This window comes from Sceloporus occidentalis, unplaced genomic scaffold (assembly GCF_023333645.1).
Source record: "Sceloporus occidentalis isolate IW3139 unplaced genomic scaffold, rSceOcc1.0.p SCAF_3, whole genome shotgun sequence".
NCBI lineage: Eukaryota > Metazoa > Chordata > Lepidosauria > Squamata > Phrynosomatidae > Sceloporus > Sceloporus occidentalis.
Genome location: NW_028316983.1, coordinates 106,430,913 through 106,449,858, shown reverse-complemented (window position 1 = coordinate 106,449,858; position 18,946 = coordinate 106,430,913). Strand labels below are relative to the sequence as shown.

Below are 18,946 nucleotides of genomic sequence, written 5' to 3'. Positions count from 1 at the left end.
AGGAATGACTTAGGGAGCTGGGAATGTTTAGCCTGGAAAAAAGAAGGTTAAGAGGTGATACGATATCCCTGTTTAAATATTTGAAGGGATGCCATATTGAAGAAGGAGTAAGCTTGTTTTCTGCAGCTCCAGAGAACAGGACCCGGAGCAATGGATGCAAGCTGCAGGAAAAGAGATTCACCTCAACATTAGGAGGAACTGCCTGACAGGAAGGTCTGTTCGACAGTGGAACACACTCCCTCGGAGTGTAGTGGAGTCTCCTTCTTTGGAGGTTTTTAAGCAGAAGCTGGATGGCCATCTGTCGGGTATGCTTTGATTGGGATTTCCTGCATGGCATGGGGTTGGACTGGATGACACTTGTGGTCTCTTCCAACTCTACGATTCTATGATTCTATGATCCCTTCTTCCTCTATCTCCAGTTGTGTCAGCTTCTTAGGTGCAGAAGTGAATGAGTCAGAAGTGGAGAGCCTCTTCTATGCTTGAAAGTTGTACAGTGAGTAGAAACCCAGAAAATGCAGGATTCCATCTCCCATAGAGAGTATCCATGGGCAGCAGAGGTTATCTGCCCTTCTTGTACAGGAGAGGAGTGTAATTGGAGAGAGGTGGAGCTACAATGCTTTTATCCTCCCTTGTTGATACATTTTAAAGCACCTAAAAATTACTGAAATGTGTAGCTTCTATGATTTATGAGACTCCAGACTTTTGCAGGCTCTGCAATGAACCCCAATAGTGGTTGCAGTGCACAGGACATTTTGTGGAAGAAAGGGAGAAAGAAGTAGTGCCTAAGAGGAATCTTATGATAAGGATTTGGGCTTCCTGTGGTGCAGTATGTAGTCCACATGGTGATTTGAATATCATAATTATAATTCCCAGTGAAAGTGAAGAGAGTGGGCTGACCCATCACTCATGCATGCGGACACTGCATGTTTTCTATTTAGAGTGCATTCTACATTCAGAAGGGATAGGGAGGAATAAGTGAGGCTCTGCTATCTTGCACGAACTGTATCTGAACCCTAAAAGTCTCCTCAGAATTAGATGAACCTGTAGATATTAATGGACAAGACCAATGGTGGGCCTAACCCTCCCTTTTGTCTTTCTTGTGACATTCCTTTAGTGTGTGTGTGTGCATGCCAATATTTTCTAGATAATTGGTCTTTTATTACAGTTTGTTTCTCTTTTCATAGGGTTGAAAAGATGTTCACCACAGGATGTTAATAAAAACAAGTTGATACTTAATAAGGTTCACAATAAAACTGAATACCACTTTGTTATGTTTTTTTTAATGTGGCAGGTTCTGCCAATATTCATAATAATTTACCACACATAAATCTTTTCTTACATTGTATTTAATTATTAAATAAAAAGTTTTATAATAAGGTTTAGTAAAAAAAGGGGGGGGGCAGTATTTTCTTTTAATAACAATATGTTGATCAATGCAAGATTTATTATTATTGAAAGGTTAGGGGTTATTTTTTGTTTCCTTGTTTTTAAGTGAGAATGTTTGCATACAGTTATTGCATCCAATTTTTAAAAAAGCAAGAAATGCTAAAGCAATATGTTTAAGCAGAGCTGGGGAAACATTATATTTTTGGATTACAACTCCCAGAATCCTACTTGGGAACTGTAGTTCAAATATGTAACTTTATTCAGTGGGTTTACTCTGGTTAATAAAAGTAACTATTGGGCCATGAATTCTCTTATGTGGAAATTCTATTACCCATAAGTTCATGTCATGGTTTCAGAACTAACAGGGAATTTTGCAGGAGTGGAGAAAGTGTTGAAGTCCACATTCCAAAAGTAACAATGGCAGAATTAAACATTAGTGTAGCTGGAGTCAAAAATCAATAGAATTTTTTAAATGGAATAAGGTTCGTGCAAAATAAGGCTGTGGTCTTTTGGGTTACATGTTTCATACACCTGTGTTATATCCTTGAATTTTCAGTTCATTATCACTGACTGACAGCTTTTGCATTACCTTCAGTTATTACTAAGTATGGATGACTTAATTGGGTGTAGAAACCTTGGAAGTAATTCATCACAGCATAACATTGTAAATCATTCTACGCAGTGCATAGAAAGAGGTGGGTGTCCATAAGCTGATGTAAACGTTTTTGCAGTCCAAAATTCCAGATCAAATGTCTATGCAAATATCTGCATGAGAGGTCAGTTTACATGAACAGTTTAATTCATGACATAAAAGATTGGGTGAGCTGGTTCCATGATTAGAAAAATCACAGTATGCAGTTGGAGTCATTTTTATAAATGGGTGAGAAATTCATTTGGTTCCTTTTTTTTTTTTTTTTTTTTTGATAAGAGCTTTCTAAAAGTCACAAATGTATTGATAAATATGGTAGAAAGAAATGATAGGTGTGTGTGTGTGTGTATAATCAGGTAGAATGCAAAACTGACAGTTTTATCTATTCGATGATTGCTGTTTCCCACATAATGACATGATATTGCTAAATATATATGGAGGTTAAATATAATTTCTAGTCTCAACTAAATTGGATCTATAGACTAATAACTAAATTATAAATCAATACTTATTGAGTCCATTGCAATAGCTGAGATTAACAATTAGATTTAGGATTTGGCCTGGAAGTCTAGCCACATGAAATATTCAGCTTCCATGAAAACAACAACAACAACAACAAAACAAAACAGCCATCTGCTATGTTTTTCTCCTACATGACTTACCTGATGTTATGCTACTATAACACTGTTCATCCCCCTCCTTGATTCCATACCACTATTCGCAGCCATTTTCTGCTCTTGTCTATGAGGGAGTACTACCTTGATGTGCTAGTAGAAGAGGGTATTATGTGTGGAATGATGTAAAGTAGAACCTCCTGCATGTGTTCAGAAGTGCTTTTCTCCCAATTCACTTTACTAATTCATAGGCCAAATTTTTAAATGTTATCTGGGGATGGAAAATAAACATAGCTGGTGTTTGCACAGGCCAGTATACTCCAGGAGCAGCTTGGAGTATTCTGGTGTTAGAGCTGTCCTGACATGCCCCTGTTACCTGGAACTCTGGAGTGATGGCAGGAAGCTGTTTGCATGTTCATCCCACTGTGCTGCCCTCCAGAGGCAGCAGCACAAGTCATTCTGTCAGAGGCTGAAAACGAGGCACTGAGCAGTGTTGCCAATCACCCTTGAAGGAAAACCCCTGATTGGCTTCCTGGAATGCCCCCCACCCAAATTTCCCGGAATGGGGGCAGGACCTCTGGGTGGGGGGCACAAGGCACTATGGGAAGGCTAAAGGGGGTGGGACCTCCAGGATGGGAGGTATGTTGGGGGGTATTTTGGGGTGGGAAGGTATTTTTGGCCGGGCTTTTTGGGTGGGAAGGTTGAATTTCCCTGAAGGCTGAATTTCCCAGAATCTTCCTGGAAATTTGGCAAACACAAAAACAAAATGAAAAATTTTAAAATCCCCAATTTCCGGGGAAAATCCTGGAAATTGGCAACACTGGCACTGAGCATCAATCACGTGGTTTGGCACCTCATTCTGACCTCAGAGGGGACAAGGAACAGCAGCGAGTGGTACAGTGGGACATGTAAACAGCTGTCCATTGTTGCTCTAGAGGGTTCCAGATAAACAGGAGGAAAAGGTAATTTAAAAAAAGATGCTAAGGTATGACAGGTTTGGTTCTCGCCTTGCTAGACGCCATTCCAATAGTTTGCACCAGAGCTGGGGATTGGGTCCTGCATCATTAGGACTCCTCACCAGGTCACTGGGAGCAGAGGATGTGATATTTAGTCTATGCAGACATGGCCTTAGTCACATTTAAATTTTGCACTGGTTTGATCAGATTAGCATGTCCATGATCCATGTTGGTATGTTTGCAGCGCACACTTTGTGGCTAGTATCCTGTATTAGATATGTTGATAAATTGGTAGAACTTTGCACACAGGTCGTTGTTCTGTTGTTTTGTATGCCTAGCATTATTTTATTGATCCTTGTTAAATGGGGGAATCAATAAAATAAAATGAAAGAGGGAAGAACTGATTTCTTTTTACAATATGCCTTCAAATTCAATTAACAAAACTTGTTGGCTAATTGGTAACATTAAGGAAAGATAGATGAAGCATTTTAATGCATGTTGCATATAACAGGTGTTAAATATAATAACCAATAAACAAAACATCTGCTAATTGCAAGCTGTATTTTTTTAAAACAACCCTCATTCAAAGTATATCAATTTTCCTTCTCCCCGTGAAATAGACACTTTGTCTGGCCCCTTTTTTTTTTTTTTGGTTACACTTCTGTTTATAAAAATTTGAAAGAAAAAAGAAAGTAAGGAAATGTTACTAATACTGTATAGTGAATGCTTTCATTCTCTTAACTTTTTCTTATGAGTGAGTAAAAGTTAAGAAAGAGCTTTCCACGACTGCTAATATAGTTTCCTGCTACTAACACAGCAATGCCTGATATTTTTCCCTTTGCAATTTAGTACACAACGGACGATTTAATCGAGTATGACTATGACTATGGGGATCCAGATTATAGAGATTATAAAGACCTTGACACTGTAACCGAGGGACCCCCACTATACGAGGAGACAGTAGCCCAGACTGAGGTAACAGCATGTGGTCTGCTTGTTGTCTGAAGTCCCTCTCATCTGTCATGCAGTTTTGTCCTGTGGTGTCTTATGTTAATCATGTTTTCCATGTTTTTCGTCCTCCCTCCTTTCCTGTTTGTCCATAAAACACTTTTTAATCCCACAGCGGCAGGCTAGAAGATGGGACAGCAATACATTTCTTTATTTTAACTATTTTTTATTATTATTTTTGGCTCTTCTGTACTCTGCTTCCTTTCATGCCTTGCTGCTATTTCCTTTCACTTATTTATGTTTCCCATTCCATCTTTCACCACTTTTTCCAGAAAAAGAACAAAGCCCCAAAGAAGAAGAGGACAGTGGCCGCTAACTCAAAGAGCAACCCCCAAAAGTTCACATTCAAAAAAACTGAAACACACTCATCCAAGAAGAAGAAAAACTATCAAGCTGCTGCAAAAGGCAAACTAGGGGTAAAAGTAGCCACAAAACGATCAAGATCTTTCCTAGACCAAGCCTGGAAGATCTCTGATGATGAGAAATAAGTAGCTCTAACCCCTAGTAGATGGATACATGAATAACCCAATTAAATGGACATTCCTTCTGGATGTTTGCCTTTGCCTGCTGTGGGTAACCTCATGCTTTCTCTTTTCAATCAGGCCAACATTGTTGATGAATATCATGAATACAGTGTGGCTGAAACTGATTATGGAACCTCTGAACACTACCAGACTGCATCTCCCAGTCAAACCACAGGACCAAATGAGGTAATGAGCAATGGAAAAAAGGCAGGGTTATTTCAAAGGCAGGGTTATTTCAAAGTCTTTATACAAGAATGATCAATATTACCAAATCTTTGGGTACATCTACACTGTAGAAATTATATATTTTGACACCATTTTAAGTGCTGTTGCTGCTTCATCCTCTGGAATCTTGGGATTTGTAATTTTAAATGGCCTTCAATCTTCTTTGCCAGAGAGTGTTGGTACTTCACAAATCTACAAACCCTAGGTGTCTGTAGGATGGAGCTATGGCAGTTAAATTGGTGCCAAACTGCACTACAATGTAAATGCACTGAGCTCAATTTATGTTATTTTTTAAAAGTCTGTGCAGTTAAAACCGTTTTGTTTCCTATTTCTGAGATCTGCAGTTTGAAGAACAAGAGACTACAAAAAAGAAATAAACAATCAATCAAACCCTTTTTTGTGAATTCTAGGATATTCCATCCAATATTATTATTAGCTAGGTGCAGCTCAAATATCTCATTACATTATGTGTATGTTTGTGGTTTCTGTGTGATGAGGGAATGTAAATAATGTTTACTTTCAGTGAATGTTGGCAGGGAAAAGAGTAAGGTCTCAGTGATCTCGCTTAATTAAGGTCACATAATGTAGTGTCTGGATAGTGACTGGAGACAGAGAACAGTCACAATCAGCTCTGTTGCAATGTAATTTGATACTGCATAGCCTAGCCATCTAGTATCGCTTTTAAATATATACTCTGTAAACCCCAAATCCCCAGTGTAGATAGTCTTGTACAGCAATGTACACTTTGTTCCAGATAATGGGCAGGATGCTACATTGTAATGTGAATGGTAACATGCACCCCATTCATACCATAAAGTGAATGGGGATTACTAAAATTCATGCATCAGTTATATCTGGATGTGCAACATAATTAGAGAGAGCATTCAGACATGTGTCCATTCACACCTGATCTCTGCACATGATTCCCAATCCACTATGGGAATCTATACACAAATTCTGCTTTCATGTGCTCATCTCTTGTAGTGAATTGGGATGTTTCTGATCAGTCCCCTACTGTACAGAATAAGATTGCATTTGAAAGATGCATTTGGGAATCTCAAATGCATCTTTCTCTCAGTCATGAAATGTGTATTAAAAACTACTGTTTCCTATTGCTTAAATCTGAACAATTTTCATGTTCATTTATGAATGCGGGTGTTTTGCTTTTTAAATATTGACATGTTGAAATTAATTTTTAAGCCGTGATTTCCAAAGGGTTTGCATTACACTGAAGGCATATTTATTTTACAGCCTCTCTTGTAATTACAGATTTCAACTATGTAATAAAAACACCGCATTAAAATTAGTGTTTTCACAAACCTGAACACATTATTATTACTATTAAAATATAATCTTAGGCATGTTAAGTAAGGGATGGACAAAATGGAGTTCTCTTGTTAAAGATGTAGTTCAAACATATTCCATATTATACCAGTGGAGTGACAGTATATTTCTTTTTGTGTGGAAGCTTGTTTAAATCAATAGGATTTGATTATATATTTAATAGGAATAATTTCCCATTGATATCAAAGTACTGATACCTATTGATTTCAGTGTCGGTATTCTAAGTGTTACTAAATCTGGAGGCCATCCTGAAACTTGAACAAAAGCTTGTCTCACTGCTGCCCCTTTTTTTGAAATCATATGGCATTTGGCATTTGGATGATGCGGAGTTCTCTCTGACATCATATTTTCACATCATTCACCTGACGGTTTTTGTAAGGCTTCCATTTATTGTTCACACAGGTCCATTCAAAACATATTTACAGTAGGCCATTTTCCTTCCAAAACATGTATTTCATTTTGTCACAACAAAAATTTCCCCTCTAAAATTGGTAACTCAGGTGTATGTAGCTTAAAAAACAATGTTAGAAATGCTGAGGTTTAAAACCTGAATGTTTGGTTTCATCTAACTATACACAGATAGACACGTGTATATTTACATCTTAAGACAGGTAGTTTTTAACCTTTTTAACCTCTGGAATCTTTATCCTTCATGAAAGTTACATGAAAGACCAATGCAAACTACTCTTTCTTTGCTAAAGAGATCAAACCTGACTTGGAAAAAAAATTCAGTGCTACAAATACACAGGATACACTGATGAATAATTAAACCTTTTCATGCTTTACTCTCTATTCCAATTGGCACAACATAGTTGTGTTTGTTATATATCAGCAAAATTAAAATCTGATAGCAATTTAAACCTATATTAATCCTCAAATCATTGTATTGGCGCACTTAATTGTTTTCCAAGTTATTTGTAACAGTTTGATTGCCATTAGAAATGCAGAAAAAGTACATTTATGAAAGTGTTAATATATGCATATATGTACATGCATTCTGTAATCTTTTAATACCCCTGAAACACTGATTCCCCAGTTTTTCAGAATTAAAAGATACTGTGCTGTAATAATATTGTGTATTTCACCAACCATTTTTTTCAAATCTTCTGAATGCTTTGCTTTACTAACAGTAATCCACATATTCATCCTGTTCCCCAAACCTTTGCTGATTATGTGAATAGCAAATTCCTGTTGAAGAAGTATTTACTGAAGAATACGTAACAGGAGAGGAGTATAACTCAGAGAATAAAAAAACTGAGGAGACAGATTATGGAAACCGAGGAATAGACCACAGTGAAACTGAAGTTGTGGTAGATGGAGATTTAGGCGAATATGATTTTTATGAATATAAAGAGTATGAAGAGAAGCCAACCAATCCCACTAATGAGGAGTTTGGGCCTGGTGTTCCAGCAGAGACTGATGTCACAGAAACAAGTGTAAGTTGTGAACATTGGAGATACTCTTTACAAGGGTGGGATTATTACAAGTTCATATATACTTGTCTACATTTGATGTCATGGTGTATGCATTCAAACCACAAAAGGCTGTAGAGAGCCTTCTGTGACTTCTGAATGCAAAAGTCAGAATAATGTTTGAATGCATAACCTGTCACTACTGTGTATGGAAGGAGATGGAGGAGGGAATGTTTAATTTTTTTTTTAAATGTGGATGAAAAGCTGAAGCTACTGATCCCTAGACGATTTATGATCTCACAGGTACAATCAATACCTTTAGCAATGCACATTGCAATTAATCCATGCATAATTTCTGTGGTCAGTTTGTCAACCTATTGGGTATTTTTCTAGTAATTGTCCTTTTTGTACCTAAATGGTGTATCCTTGAACAACAGACACACAATCTGCATTGAGAGTCATACTCCTAGACTTACCAGAGTTTATGCTTAGGTGCACATAGTCTTTGGGAACAACCATGTATGATAGCCCATGGGGACTGTACAAACCATCATATTTTTTATTTATGTATGTATGTATGTATGTATTTATTTATTTCCCTTCCTAATAAGTAAGTTAGCTTCCTATTCTCAAGTTAAGGGTTTTCTTTAGTCAGAATGGATTATAGGGATCCATAAAGGCCATTTCAAAGGGATATGGCCTTTAAATTTTTTTTAATGCTTTAAAATCCATCAATACTATTAAAATTTATTATCTCTCTCCTTCCATCTATGGATCTGAAATTAGAGTGAAAGTAGGCTTGCTGCTTTTGTCTGAACTCTGAATTGTGGAAAATACATTTTGAAAGCTTGGGCCAAAGCAGATGTCCTGGAAAGAGCAGCTTCTGGCCTCTCCAGCTCCAATCGCACTGGGACCGTGGTGACCGCATGGCTTGCTTCTAAAGCAGGCTGCTGCAGCAGTCTCAAAGAGACTGCCAGCAGGAACAGAATTAATCTGCTCCTTTTTGGGGTGGCTCTTGCCGCATTAGTGTGGTATTGGAGTAGCTTCCAGCTGCTTTAGGCATGTGCACATCATCTAAATGCCACACCTCCAGAGTGGCCAGAAGCTGCTTCTTTTGACCTGTCTGTTTCGGGCCCTTGTTTCAAAACCCGTATAACCTGTTTGTATAGAGGCAACAAAAGAAATTCCAATGGGAAGTGAGACTTCCTTCATACCACTTTTGGCTCTTAGAAGTCATTGGCTGTCTATACTTGACGATAGATGGTGACAATCCAAACTTCATTTGGTAAATTTAAAATCAATTTTGACTCTTGCTGAGAACTATTTCCAGCAGTGATGAGAAAACCTCTCCGTTTTATTTTCTCCCATGTTTAAATTTTTTAAACATCACCTTCTTTCTATCCCATATATGAATAAATTTACCACAGAGGAAAGGTTAAATGCTTTGAAAAATAACTTAAATGGAATTTTTTCTTATCTGCACCAACCTTATCCAGGCAGGTATGTATTCCCAGCATGAAGAGAGCCATTTGAAACTCCCTGTCACTTATTTCTGTGTTAAAGGTGAGGAGCATATTAGAAAAAGAGAGTAACCTTAATTCATCACTACAAACATGGCTGAACACATCAGGATTCAAAGCCAGACTTTTAACAGTCAGGCACTTCCATCCCTGGCCATGGATAGATATTTCTGTCAGCTACTGTTTCTCCCACTTTTTAAAAAAAATTAACAGTCTTTCCCTCCTAGATGAGACATGTAGATATTTTGTTACACTTTTTATCAGAAACATATTGAGATAAAATTCTCCCCCATCACTGTCAGTCCCTTTTTATGAAGCCATGGCCCTATCCACATGGGCCAAATAGAACATTCCCCCCCGCCATTCCCATGGCGAATAGTCCTGATGACATAGAACCCAATCCCTAGTTCTGGTAAGAACTGTCTGGATGATGTCCAGCCAGTTCAGCACTGAACTCACAGTATACCTCTGCCCCCCAACATAACTCACTTGTTGAGATCCTCTATTGTGACACCAGGCATCTGTTTACAATGTGTCCTTCTGTGCCTCCTGGCAGTGCTGCCACCAGTGTGCATCGCCATTCTGAAGTCAGAAGATGCAGCACCAGGTGGCACAGTAGGACATGATGTAAACAGCCACCCTGCGTTGCAACAGAGCACTCAAGTAAGGAGAGGACATTGAGGCATCTCAGGTGCCAGAATACTCTGGGCTGTTCCTGAAGTATTCTGACCCTTGCAGAACCAGCCTAGGATGCTGGAAATATCCAGAGAATGTTTCTTTGGTCAGAACTAAGCACTTTCAGGGTCTTTTATAATATGAGTGATCCAGCTATACAGGGTCATGTTTAGAAAGTGCCACAAAGCATTTTCATGGCTTTCTACCTCCAATTAAAGATCAATGAATTCTGACAATCTTAGGATAACATGACACATCCCTACCCTTCTCCAAAATGAGGTCTTTAACATTGACATGGATGCCAGCACTAACAGGGGATTGTACTTCCAACTCTGCAGATCTCTGATTCTATGTCATTCATTCCAATATGTTTGCCTCTCTGGTTTGGCAGGTGAATGGCCATGGTGCTTATGGAGAAAAAGGACAGAAGGGAGAAGCTGCAGTGATCGAACCTGTGAGTATTTGGGAAGCTAATTCTTACAAAGTGCCAAGGGATGATTCTCACCTTCATCTTCATCTCTTGATAAAAGAAGGAGCAAAGGATGCCTTCAGTGTGTGAACGTGGAGATTCTGGGGAGCACGGAGACCTTTTAAATTGTGCTGGCCTATAAGATCTGCTAGTTTTGAGTCAGAGCACACCCAGTACATTGGGGGAAGAGCTGTGGCCCAATAATAGGGCACATATTTTTCATGTTGAAAGTCCCAAGTTCATTCCTCAGCATCTCTAAATAATGCAAGAAAGATTGTCACTAACTGAAAAGAGCTGTTGCCGATCAGTATAGACAGTACTGAGCTAGATGGGGCACTGATCTGATGTATAAACATCAGTCTGAATTCTGATGATAAAGCAACAGACTGTATCTGTCTCAAAAAGGAGATACAATGATTTCAGTGGTCTTTACTCCTAGTTAGTTGTACATAGTCTCACAGATTTATAGACTATATCTACTTGGAAGGAAATCCCTTTCTGTACTTGCAGTCCAAGATAAATGAGCATATATTTCAGCTTGTTTCCTTAAATTCTATTGCTAAATTGTTTGTTGCATTCAATTTATTTAAGCGTCTCTAAGACACCACATTCACCTGCAGAACAAGACATTAAAGGGTCAAAATACATGAAACAAATCAAAATATATTAGGGAGGTTTTTTTAAAAAAAAATCAGAATTTCCTCTAACATCTTGTGTGGGTTAGTACAGAGATACAGTAATATACAATGTGAGAAGATATGTGGGATACCATATAGTCTTATCTATGTGATAAAAGATAATAGTCTTATATATTTGTACCATAGTGGGGTGAGGCCATCTCTATAACAGAATAAGTGAGGAGGAAAGGTCAAAGCTGCAGTCTGTTGAGGTATACATGAGAATGCCTAAATATGAGTTTAGTTATAATAATTTCATCTGCCATAATCTTGAGTTGGAATTTATTCCATTTTTAGGACTCTCAGCTTTTCCTTTCTTGAGCATTCAAACTTGGAATGAGGGTTAAAGTGAATTTTTGATCAGCCTTCTCCATAGCTCCCTTCTTTCCAGAATATGGCCAGCAACAGCAACTTTAGAGACATTCATTTTATATTTAAGGATTGGATCTTCCATTATGGCTTTGCTTTTATGGCTTTATCTATGTATGCTCATGATTCTCCATTGCTGATGAAAAACATGGACAGTATAGTTGTGTCTGCTTCTCAACTCAGTGGATTCACAAGATGTTCTGTGGGCTATATTCCCCATACAGCTTGGTGTTAGTGAGCATTCCAATCCTGTGTCCAGGCCTTAAAGATGAGGCTTTCAGTGCTATTACAGTCCTTCCCAAGTCAACCACTTACCTCTCTACCTTTGAAACAGTCAGCTTTGGGAAAATGGAGATGGGGAGAACAGACTAGGGAAATGCTGGTGCTGGGCAAACCTTGGCTCATAACAGCTCTGCTCCACACTCGTTTCAATTTTGAACCTTGGCTTCCTTCCATTACTAGTTAGGATTTCTCCTGCCCCATCCCACCAGCTTATGTCCTTTAGAATTAAGACAGCAGCAGATATTGCCATAGATTGTGCATGGACTGAAACAGCACTTGAGTCACAAGCCAAAGATGAAACACACTGTCAATAATCAGGAAAGACATTTGCACAAAAGTCTCCTATAGAATGTCTGGCTCTCCTAGCTACTGTACTCCCTATATTGTGTCATAGCCAAAATCTCTCTCTTGAAGTGTGAGGAAGGTAATGCAAACATTGCCATCCTAAACCAACAGGAATATGAACATTAGGGAGCTTTGGAAGCCACACAAAATACTACTGAAGCAACCAATGTCTAGTTTTGGGTTCGTGCTAGACAGATTTTTATAACCCAAATAGATGGTCCCAGTGAAAGTTTTTGGAATATGTGTCTTGCAAGAAACACATCTTTGATTATATCTTTCTCTGAAACAGAGGTGTGCTATTAAAGTAGCATCACTGAGTTCCTTTCATGCCTGGATAATCTGCAACCTAATTAAGTCACTCAGACCTGCAGTCCAGTCCTGTGCTACTAAGACCATATGAATACTCAGATCCTGTGAAACCTAACAAATGTTTATTGTTTTCCAGTTTCATAATAAACCCACTTCTAATTCAGTAAGCCTTCTGAATGGAATTAGTCATGTGTGGATCTAAAACACATAGTCTATTGGTCAAAATGCCAAACTTGTTGGATTTTTGCCCAATAGCCAATGTTATGGTGTTTGTAGGCCAAACCTTCTGAAGGGCACCAAGGTAGGGGGAGGATATTTTAAGAATAATAGCATGATTCTCATGCTAGAGTGTTTTTTCCAAGCATGTGGGATTTAAACTAGAGTGGAATGAAAATGGGGGAATTTTCATGAAGATTTCAATGTGTCGTGTAAGGTATCCTTGCTTTTTTTTTTATTATTAACTGAAAGGCAATTATAGGGTATTTTGGAAGCACTACGTAGACTTCATGATACCTTAAATTCACCATGTGCTCCCCAACTGACTAGATCAGTGTATGATCTGTCCAGAAAGTACTGCTGTTACTCTGTGTTATTTTTTCTTGGTGACACTTAGCCAGTAGGGTGCCTGGGTAATTATGTTATTTATAGGATCAGATTTCTCTAAGAGGAGACATAAGGTCTAACTAAGAAGGAAGGAATGGTGCCAAAGCAATAGCAACACAAATTCTTAACACTGGAACAGGGTCTTTTCATTAAATACTTCTTCCCAGTTACAATTGTAGTGAAAGTACTTTTTTGAAGAATAGTTCTTAGAAAGCATATATTTGATATTTTCATGATATATGCTATGAAATACAAGTTGTAGCCGGTGAAGCAGAACTGTAGTCTCTGTCACAGCTGCAGAAATAAGCAGCAAATATCAGAAATGAAAGTACAGTATTTGTAAAGAAAAGGAAAGCAGAAAGGCAAATATTCTGCTAATTGTGGTATGTTCTTTGCTTTCAAACATGTCTCAAACTAATACTCTCTGTATGTGTGTGTGCATGTTTCTCCATAGGGGATGCTTATTGAAGGACCTCCAGGACCTCCAGGACCTCCGGTAAGTATATAATCTTTTATATGTCATTTGTGTTCCAAATTTTGCATTGGATGGTAAAATTAATTGTTTACATAATAACCTGATACAATCAAAGCAGATACTTATCTATTCAGAGATAGCATGAATAGTATGGCTTTTCAATGATAACTGATTGGGAAAATGTGCTTCTTACATAGTTGTGTATTTTTGTTTCTTTTGACAAAACAAATTCTGGCTTAGATAGAAAACCTTTTGCCTGCTCCTGCTTTCCGACACTACTCTAGAAAGTTATTCTGCATAATTTATTAATTGTGTTCTTTTTTCTTTATAGGGTCTTATGGGTCCTTCAGGTACACAAGGTCCCACTGGTCCTCCCGGTGACCCTGGTGAGAGGGTAAGTCAGTGTGGTTTATAAATGAGTATGGGAAGTGTGCCAGGTTGGGTGGCTGGAAGCATAATGTCTGGTTTATGAAGCAAACATCCCATCCGGTGTGTTGACAAGTGAAGTAAGCCCATCCCTCTTGATGCCTGAAAAACAGCAATCACACCATAATAGCTGGCTTCACTATATGAGGTGCAGACTGTAGTTAAATAGTTTGTTTATGGATTGAGAGATCTAGGTTATATAGGCTAAGACATATTCTCACTGGGTTACTTTGGCCAGGCTGTCCTACCTCAGAGAACCATGTATACTGATTTGAATGCACTGGAGGTACAGTGGAGTATAAATATAACAAACAAATAACCCCTCATTCTGACATTGGATTCAAGAGTTCAGGTAGGAAGAATATCAGATAAGGCTTGGAGCTCTTAAAACTCTATTCTGGCATTCTAGAATAATGGAGTTGAGCAAAGGCTAGTCAATAGGCTACAATATTAGGTTTACTCTGCCCCAATTTCAGCTGGAACATTAAAGCTGAACAACACACTGAAACTAGACTACAGACAAAGCTCTGTCTGCTATTCCTCTTCTCTGTGTATAACCTAATAAATTTATCAGAGATAATGGGAATGACAGAAAGCACTCTCAATGCCTCCACATTCTAAAAATGTCCTCAGTATTATACATAGTAGATTGTGTCCATGGTCTAATCTGCAATGCAAAATAGTGCAGTTTGACATTGCTTTAACTATCATAGCTCAATGTCTTGGGATTTGTAGTTTGTTGTGGCATCAGAACTCTTTGACATAAAAGTACACAGATCCCAGCATTCCATTGTATTGAGCCATGGCATTTAAAGTGATCTCAAATTGAATTGTTTCTGCAATGCAGATTACGCCCAAGATGTCTAAGTATAATGGAAAGCACCAAAATATCAATGCTTTAGGGCTTAGAGGCCTAAAAATAAATGAAAACACTATTCTTAATGTGAATGTCTTGGATTTTTAGTAAATAGGAATTAGGTATGGGTGCTTATTCCTAAATTCTCCATAATTAATCTTAAATATGGAGCCCTGGTGGTGCAGTGGGGAAATGCCTGTACTGCAGCCATTCACTCGAAACCACAAGGTTGCGAGTTCAAGACCAGCAAAAGGGCCCAAGCTCGACTCAGGCTTGCATCCTTCCGAGGAGGTCGCTAAAATGAGTACCCAGACTGTTGGGGGCAAATTAGCTTACTTGCTAATTAGCTTACTTGCTGTTCACCGCTATGATCTTTGGAATAGCGGTATATATAAAAAAAATAAAAACAAATTATTAAATTAATTATTAAACTGCTTTTGATGTGATTAAGAGTGGGTGAACCAGAAATGAAACTGCCTTGCTCTTTCTGTTTGACTTGCTTTCCATCACGTTTAAAGGGACACTTTTCATATCTCCCCTAGGAGAGAATATATGTGGTTGTACTGAAGGGACATCTACTTCTTGATGAGATGTGACAGCTTCCCTATTATAGTTTTTTGTGGGTTTTGGAGGCTATGAGGCCATGTTCTAAAAGAGTTTATTCCTGATGTTTTTCCAGCAGCTGTGGCTGCCATCTTCAGAGAATCCTGGCATGGCAAGGATGGTGTGTGTGTGTGTGTGTGTGTGTGTGTGTGTGTGTGTGTGTGTATAGACAGACACACACCACTCTCTTCCATGCCAGGATTTTCTGAAGATGCCAGCCACAGCTGCTAATGAACCGTCAGGAATAAACTCTCCTAGAGCACAGCCTGAAAAACTCACAAAAACTATGGATGCTGGCCGTGAAAGCCTTCGACTTAACACAGCTTCCTTTCTATCATCCCATTAGTTTAGGGAAGAGGAAGGCCGATCAAAATACACTTCTTGATTCCTTGACTTTTAATTTCATTAGTAACTTAAAGGCATGATTTGATGAGTTTCTTCCAACCATGTTCCCCCATGCCATTTCTTTGGTCATTTTCTCTGCAGTGCAGTCACCTTGGTTCTTGTTCACTGACTAATTACAACAGGAAGCCATCATCTTCTATGGATAGCATAGTTCCATCTCCAATACTTAAAGTGCACTATGTTCTGATTCTGCATATATACATGAGCCTAGTTCCTGAAATATTTGATTCTTCTACCTTAGCTGATACTGTACTTCACACATAAGAATGTAAGAAAGAGGTTGGCAACTGTTCACAAAGAAGGGGATAGTTTTCATCCTCTGATTTCCTAGGAGACATCCACACTTCTGATCACATCAGCTCTTTTCACCTGGTTTTTTGGCATTTTTCAGCATCAGGGCTGGGGCTGTTCTTGGGATGGAGAAGGTACTTCTGCATTTACAAATAATTTGGGAACATTTAAGGCTATTTTGGTGTGAACAAAAATCCACTGAAAATCTTCTCAGAAATTTACAGTGTGGTGGGGGTAGCTTTGTGGAGTCAGGGAGAGTGCTTCAGTGGCAACAAAAATAAAGGGAGGGGGGGTTGACCATGTATCCCATGGGGCACACTTATTCTAGCTCCAGTTTAAGACCTGATTCTTTAAACATAACAAACATCTATGTGTTGAGCATTTTGTCAGAGGTAGCATGGTCGGCAATAACATAATAGACACACACACACACACCACCACCAACAACAACAACAACACAAAAAACCCTAGATGTGTCCAGAAGTATATGGATATTTATTGATGTTAAGCAGTTTGTTGGAGGAAGGGGCTGCTGCAACTTATTTGAAAGATAAATTATCACTCTTCTGGAGGCTTCTGGGAGCAGGAGTAGCAGTTCATAGTCTAGAGATGACAAGAGCCACAAAACAGCTTTGGGGTGCTTGCAGCCCAGAGATGAATTTTGCCCAACCTATGTTTTGTCTTCAGTAGTCGTTGGCTAGGTGTTTCTAGGAAACCCAGCTGGAAAAGTGACACACACACACACACACACACACACACACACACACACGTCTTTAAATAACCAATAAATATATGGAACTTTACTGGTGGAGCATGAAAGTGAAAGCAGTCTGTTGTTTTAGGAAACTGAGATATTCTGTCTTTGAACATGTAAGTGTCACTGAGGTATTAAGACCAATAGTTACATATAGGTCTGCATTAATAAAAATAGATCTGTCTCCATGAGATAATGAAAGCCAGCATTGTGTAGTGATTTGACCTTTGGTCTGAAACCCCACTCAATCTAGGATCTGAATCCCAACTCAGCGATGGAAACCATTCTCTTAGCCTCAGAGGATGGCAAAGGCAGGCCCTCCCTGAACAAATCTTGCCTAGAAAACCCCATGATAGGTTCACCTTAGGGTTGCTATAAGTTGTAAACAACTTAAAGGCATACAACAATAAACCATGCTAAATATAAACCTTGGAATATCTGTTTTCCTGGTGCAAGTAGTATTAGATTATTTCAAAAAGGTAATGGAGTAAAACATTCTCAAGTTGTTACATCTGAATGTTTAAAAGTGTTATCACATTATAACCAGAGCTGCCATGTAATGTTAAAAAAAAAATATTTTGCAGACCTACCTTTAGGCATTCAAATATAACATGATATACATATTTAATTCTTAAACAAAGTTGAGTTGCACTTTTTTCTTCTTCACTTAATCTCTGCGGATTAGATTATGTTGATACCATGTGATCAAAAGACAAATTGTGGTAGAACCGCATGTTACACATATACTAATGTAACAAAAACATAAGACAGCAGAATGGGATTCAAGGTGAAGCGATTTAGAGAACTGAGTTGAGATGGAAGAAGACTGCTTAACAATTTATCTAGTTACCAAAATAATCCCTCCTAAATCTGCTTTGTCATAGGAGAAGGGAATGAGTGTAATATTAAGCCTTTTGTGTCTTAACTTTAAATGCCATTTAGTGTTTGCAGACTAACAGACAGATATCTGGCGAAACATATAACTCAGAAACCATCTGTATATCCATTTGTCTAACAGTGCTGTGAATTAAAGTGTATGTGTCTTGTCACAAGGCCTTTTTTGCAATTAATATAATTAAAGAGATCTAGCTGTATTCATGCTGAGAAGATTCTGTAGTATGACTGATGTAAAAATGAATTCCTCTTGGCATTACCTAATGACAGTTCACTGAAATATTTGTGTCTGGAAGCACAGAGAATATATTTCATAGTTGCTGCTGTTTCAGTGGGCATTGTTGCTGAACTGCACACCATGATGAAAATCACAAATGGTGTGCACAAAGAGATACACATCAAAAATACACATCAGAAATGGTGCACATATGTAAGCGAGCAAGAAGTTGAGGGAAATAAAATTCTACACCTTCTCCTCTCTCCGTAAACATGTGTACCCCCTATAAAGCCCCATTGAAAGATCAGCAGCCTGTCCTAAACAATGGACAATGGGATACAAAAGGAAGACTAAAGAACTGCCCAAGAATGTGTTAGGTGTGGCCTGATTTTGAGAAATCCCCTCTTCCTCAACAATAGTCACAGTTCAGCCCACCATATTTATGTAGTTCCCCTGACTTTTAGGAGAAAGATAAGGGGGGGGGGGGGGAATTCCAAGGGAAAAGACAAGATGAAAACCTTCCCTTCAATCAATTTCTTGTCTCCTTGTCTCAGTTCCAAATCACTGTGTATGACTATTGTTCACAGGCGGGATACATACCGCCATATAGTACATATTGTATACGTACTAGGGTTAGGAAGGGGCGGTGCTTCCGCAC

At 38.5% G+C, this 18,946-nt stretch overlaps 1 protein-coding gene across 1 annotated transcript in view; it reads left to right on the top strand.

Annotated features, from left to right (window-relative positions):
• LOC149316541 (collagen alpha-1(XI) chain) overlaps window positions 1-18,946 on the top strand; it is a 325,693-nt gene that overhangs the window by 111,429 nt on the left and 195,318 nt on the right. The window contains exons 6-12 of the mRNA XM_089515788.1: window positions 4,455-4,580; window positions 4,886-5,035; window positions 5,216-5,323; window positions 7,888-8,142; window positions 10,705-10,767; window positions 13,822-13,863; window positions 14,174-14,236. Coding sequence (XP_089371914.1) covers window positions 4,455-4,580; window positions 4,886-5,035; window positions 5,216-5,323; window positions 7,888-8,142; window positions 10,705-10,767; window positions 13,822-13,863; window positions 14,174-14,236 — 807 coding nt within the window. The remainder of the gene's footprint in view (window positions 1-4,454; window positions 4,581-4,885; window positions 5,036-5,215; window positions 5,324-7,887; window positions 8,143-10,704; window positions 10,768-13,821; window positions 13,864-14,173; window positions 14,237-18,946) is intronic.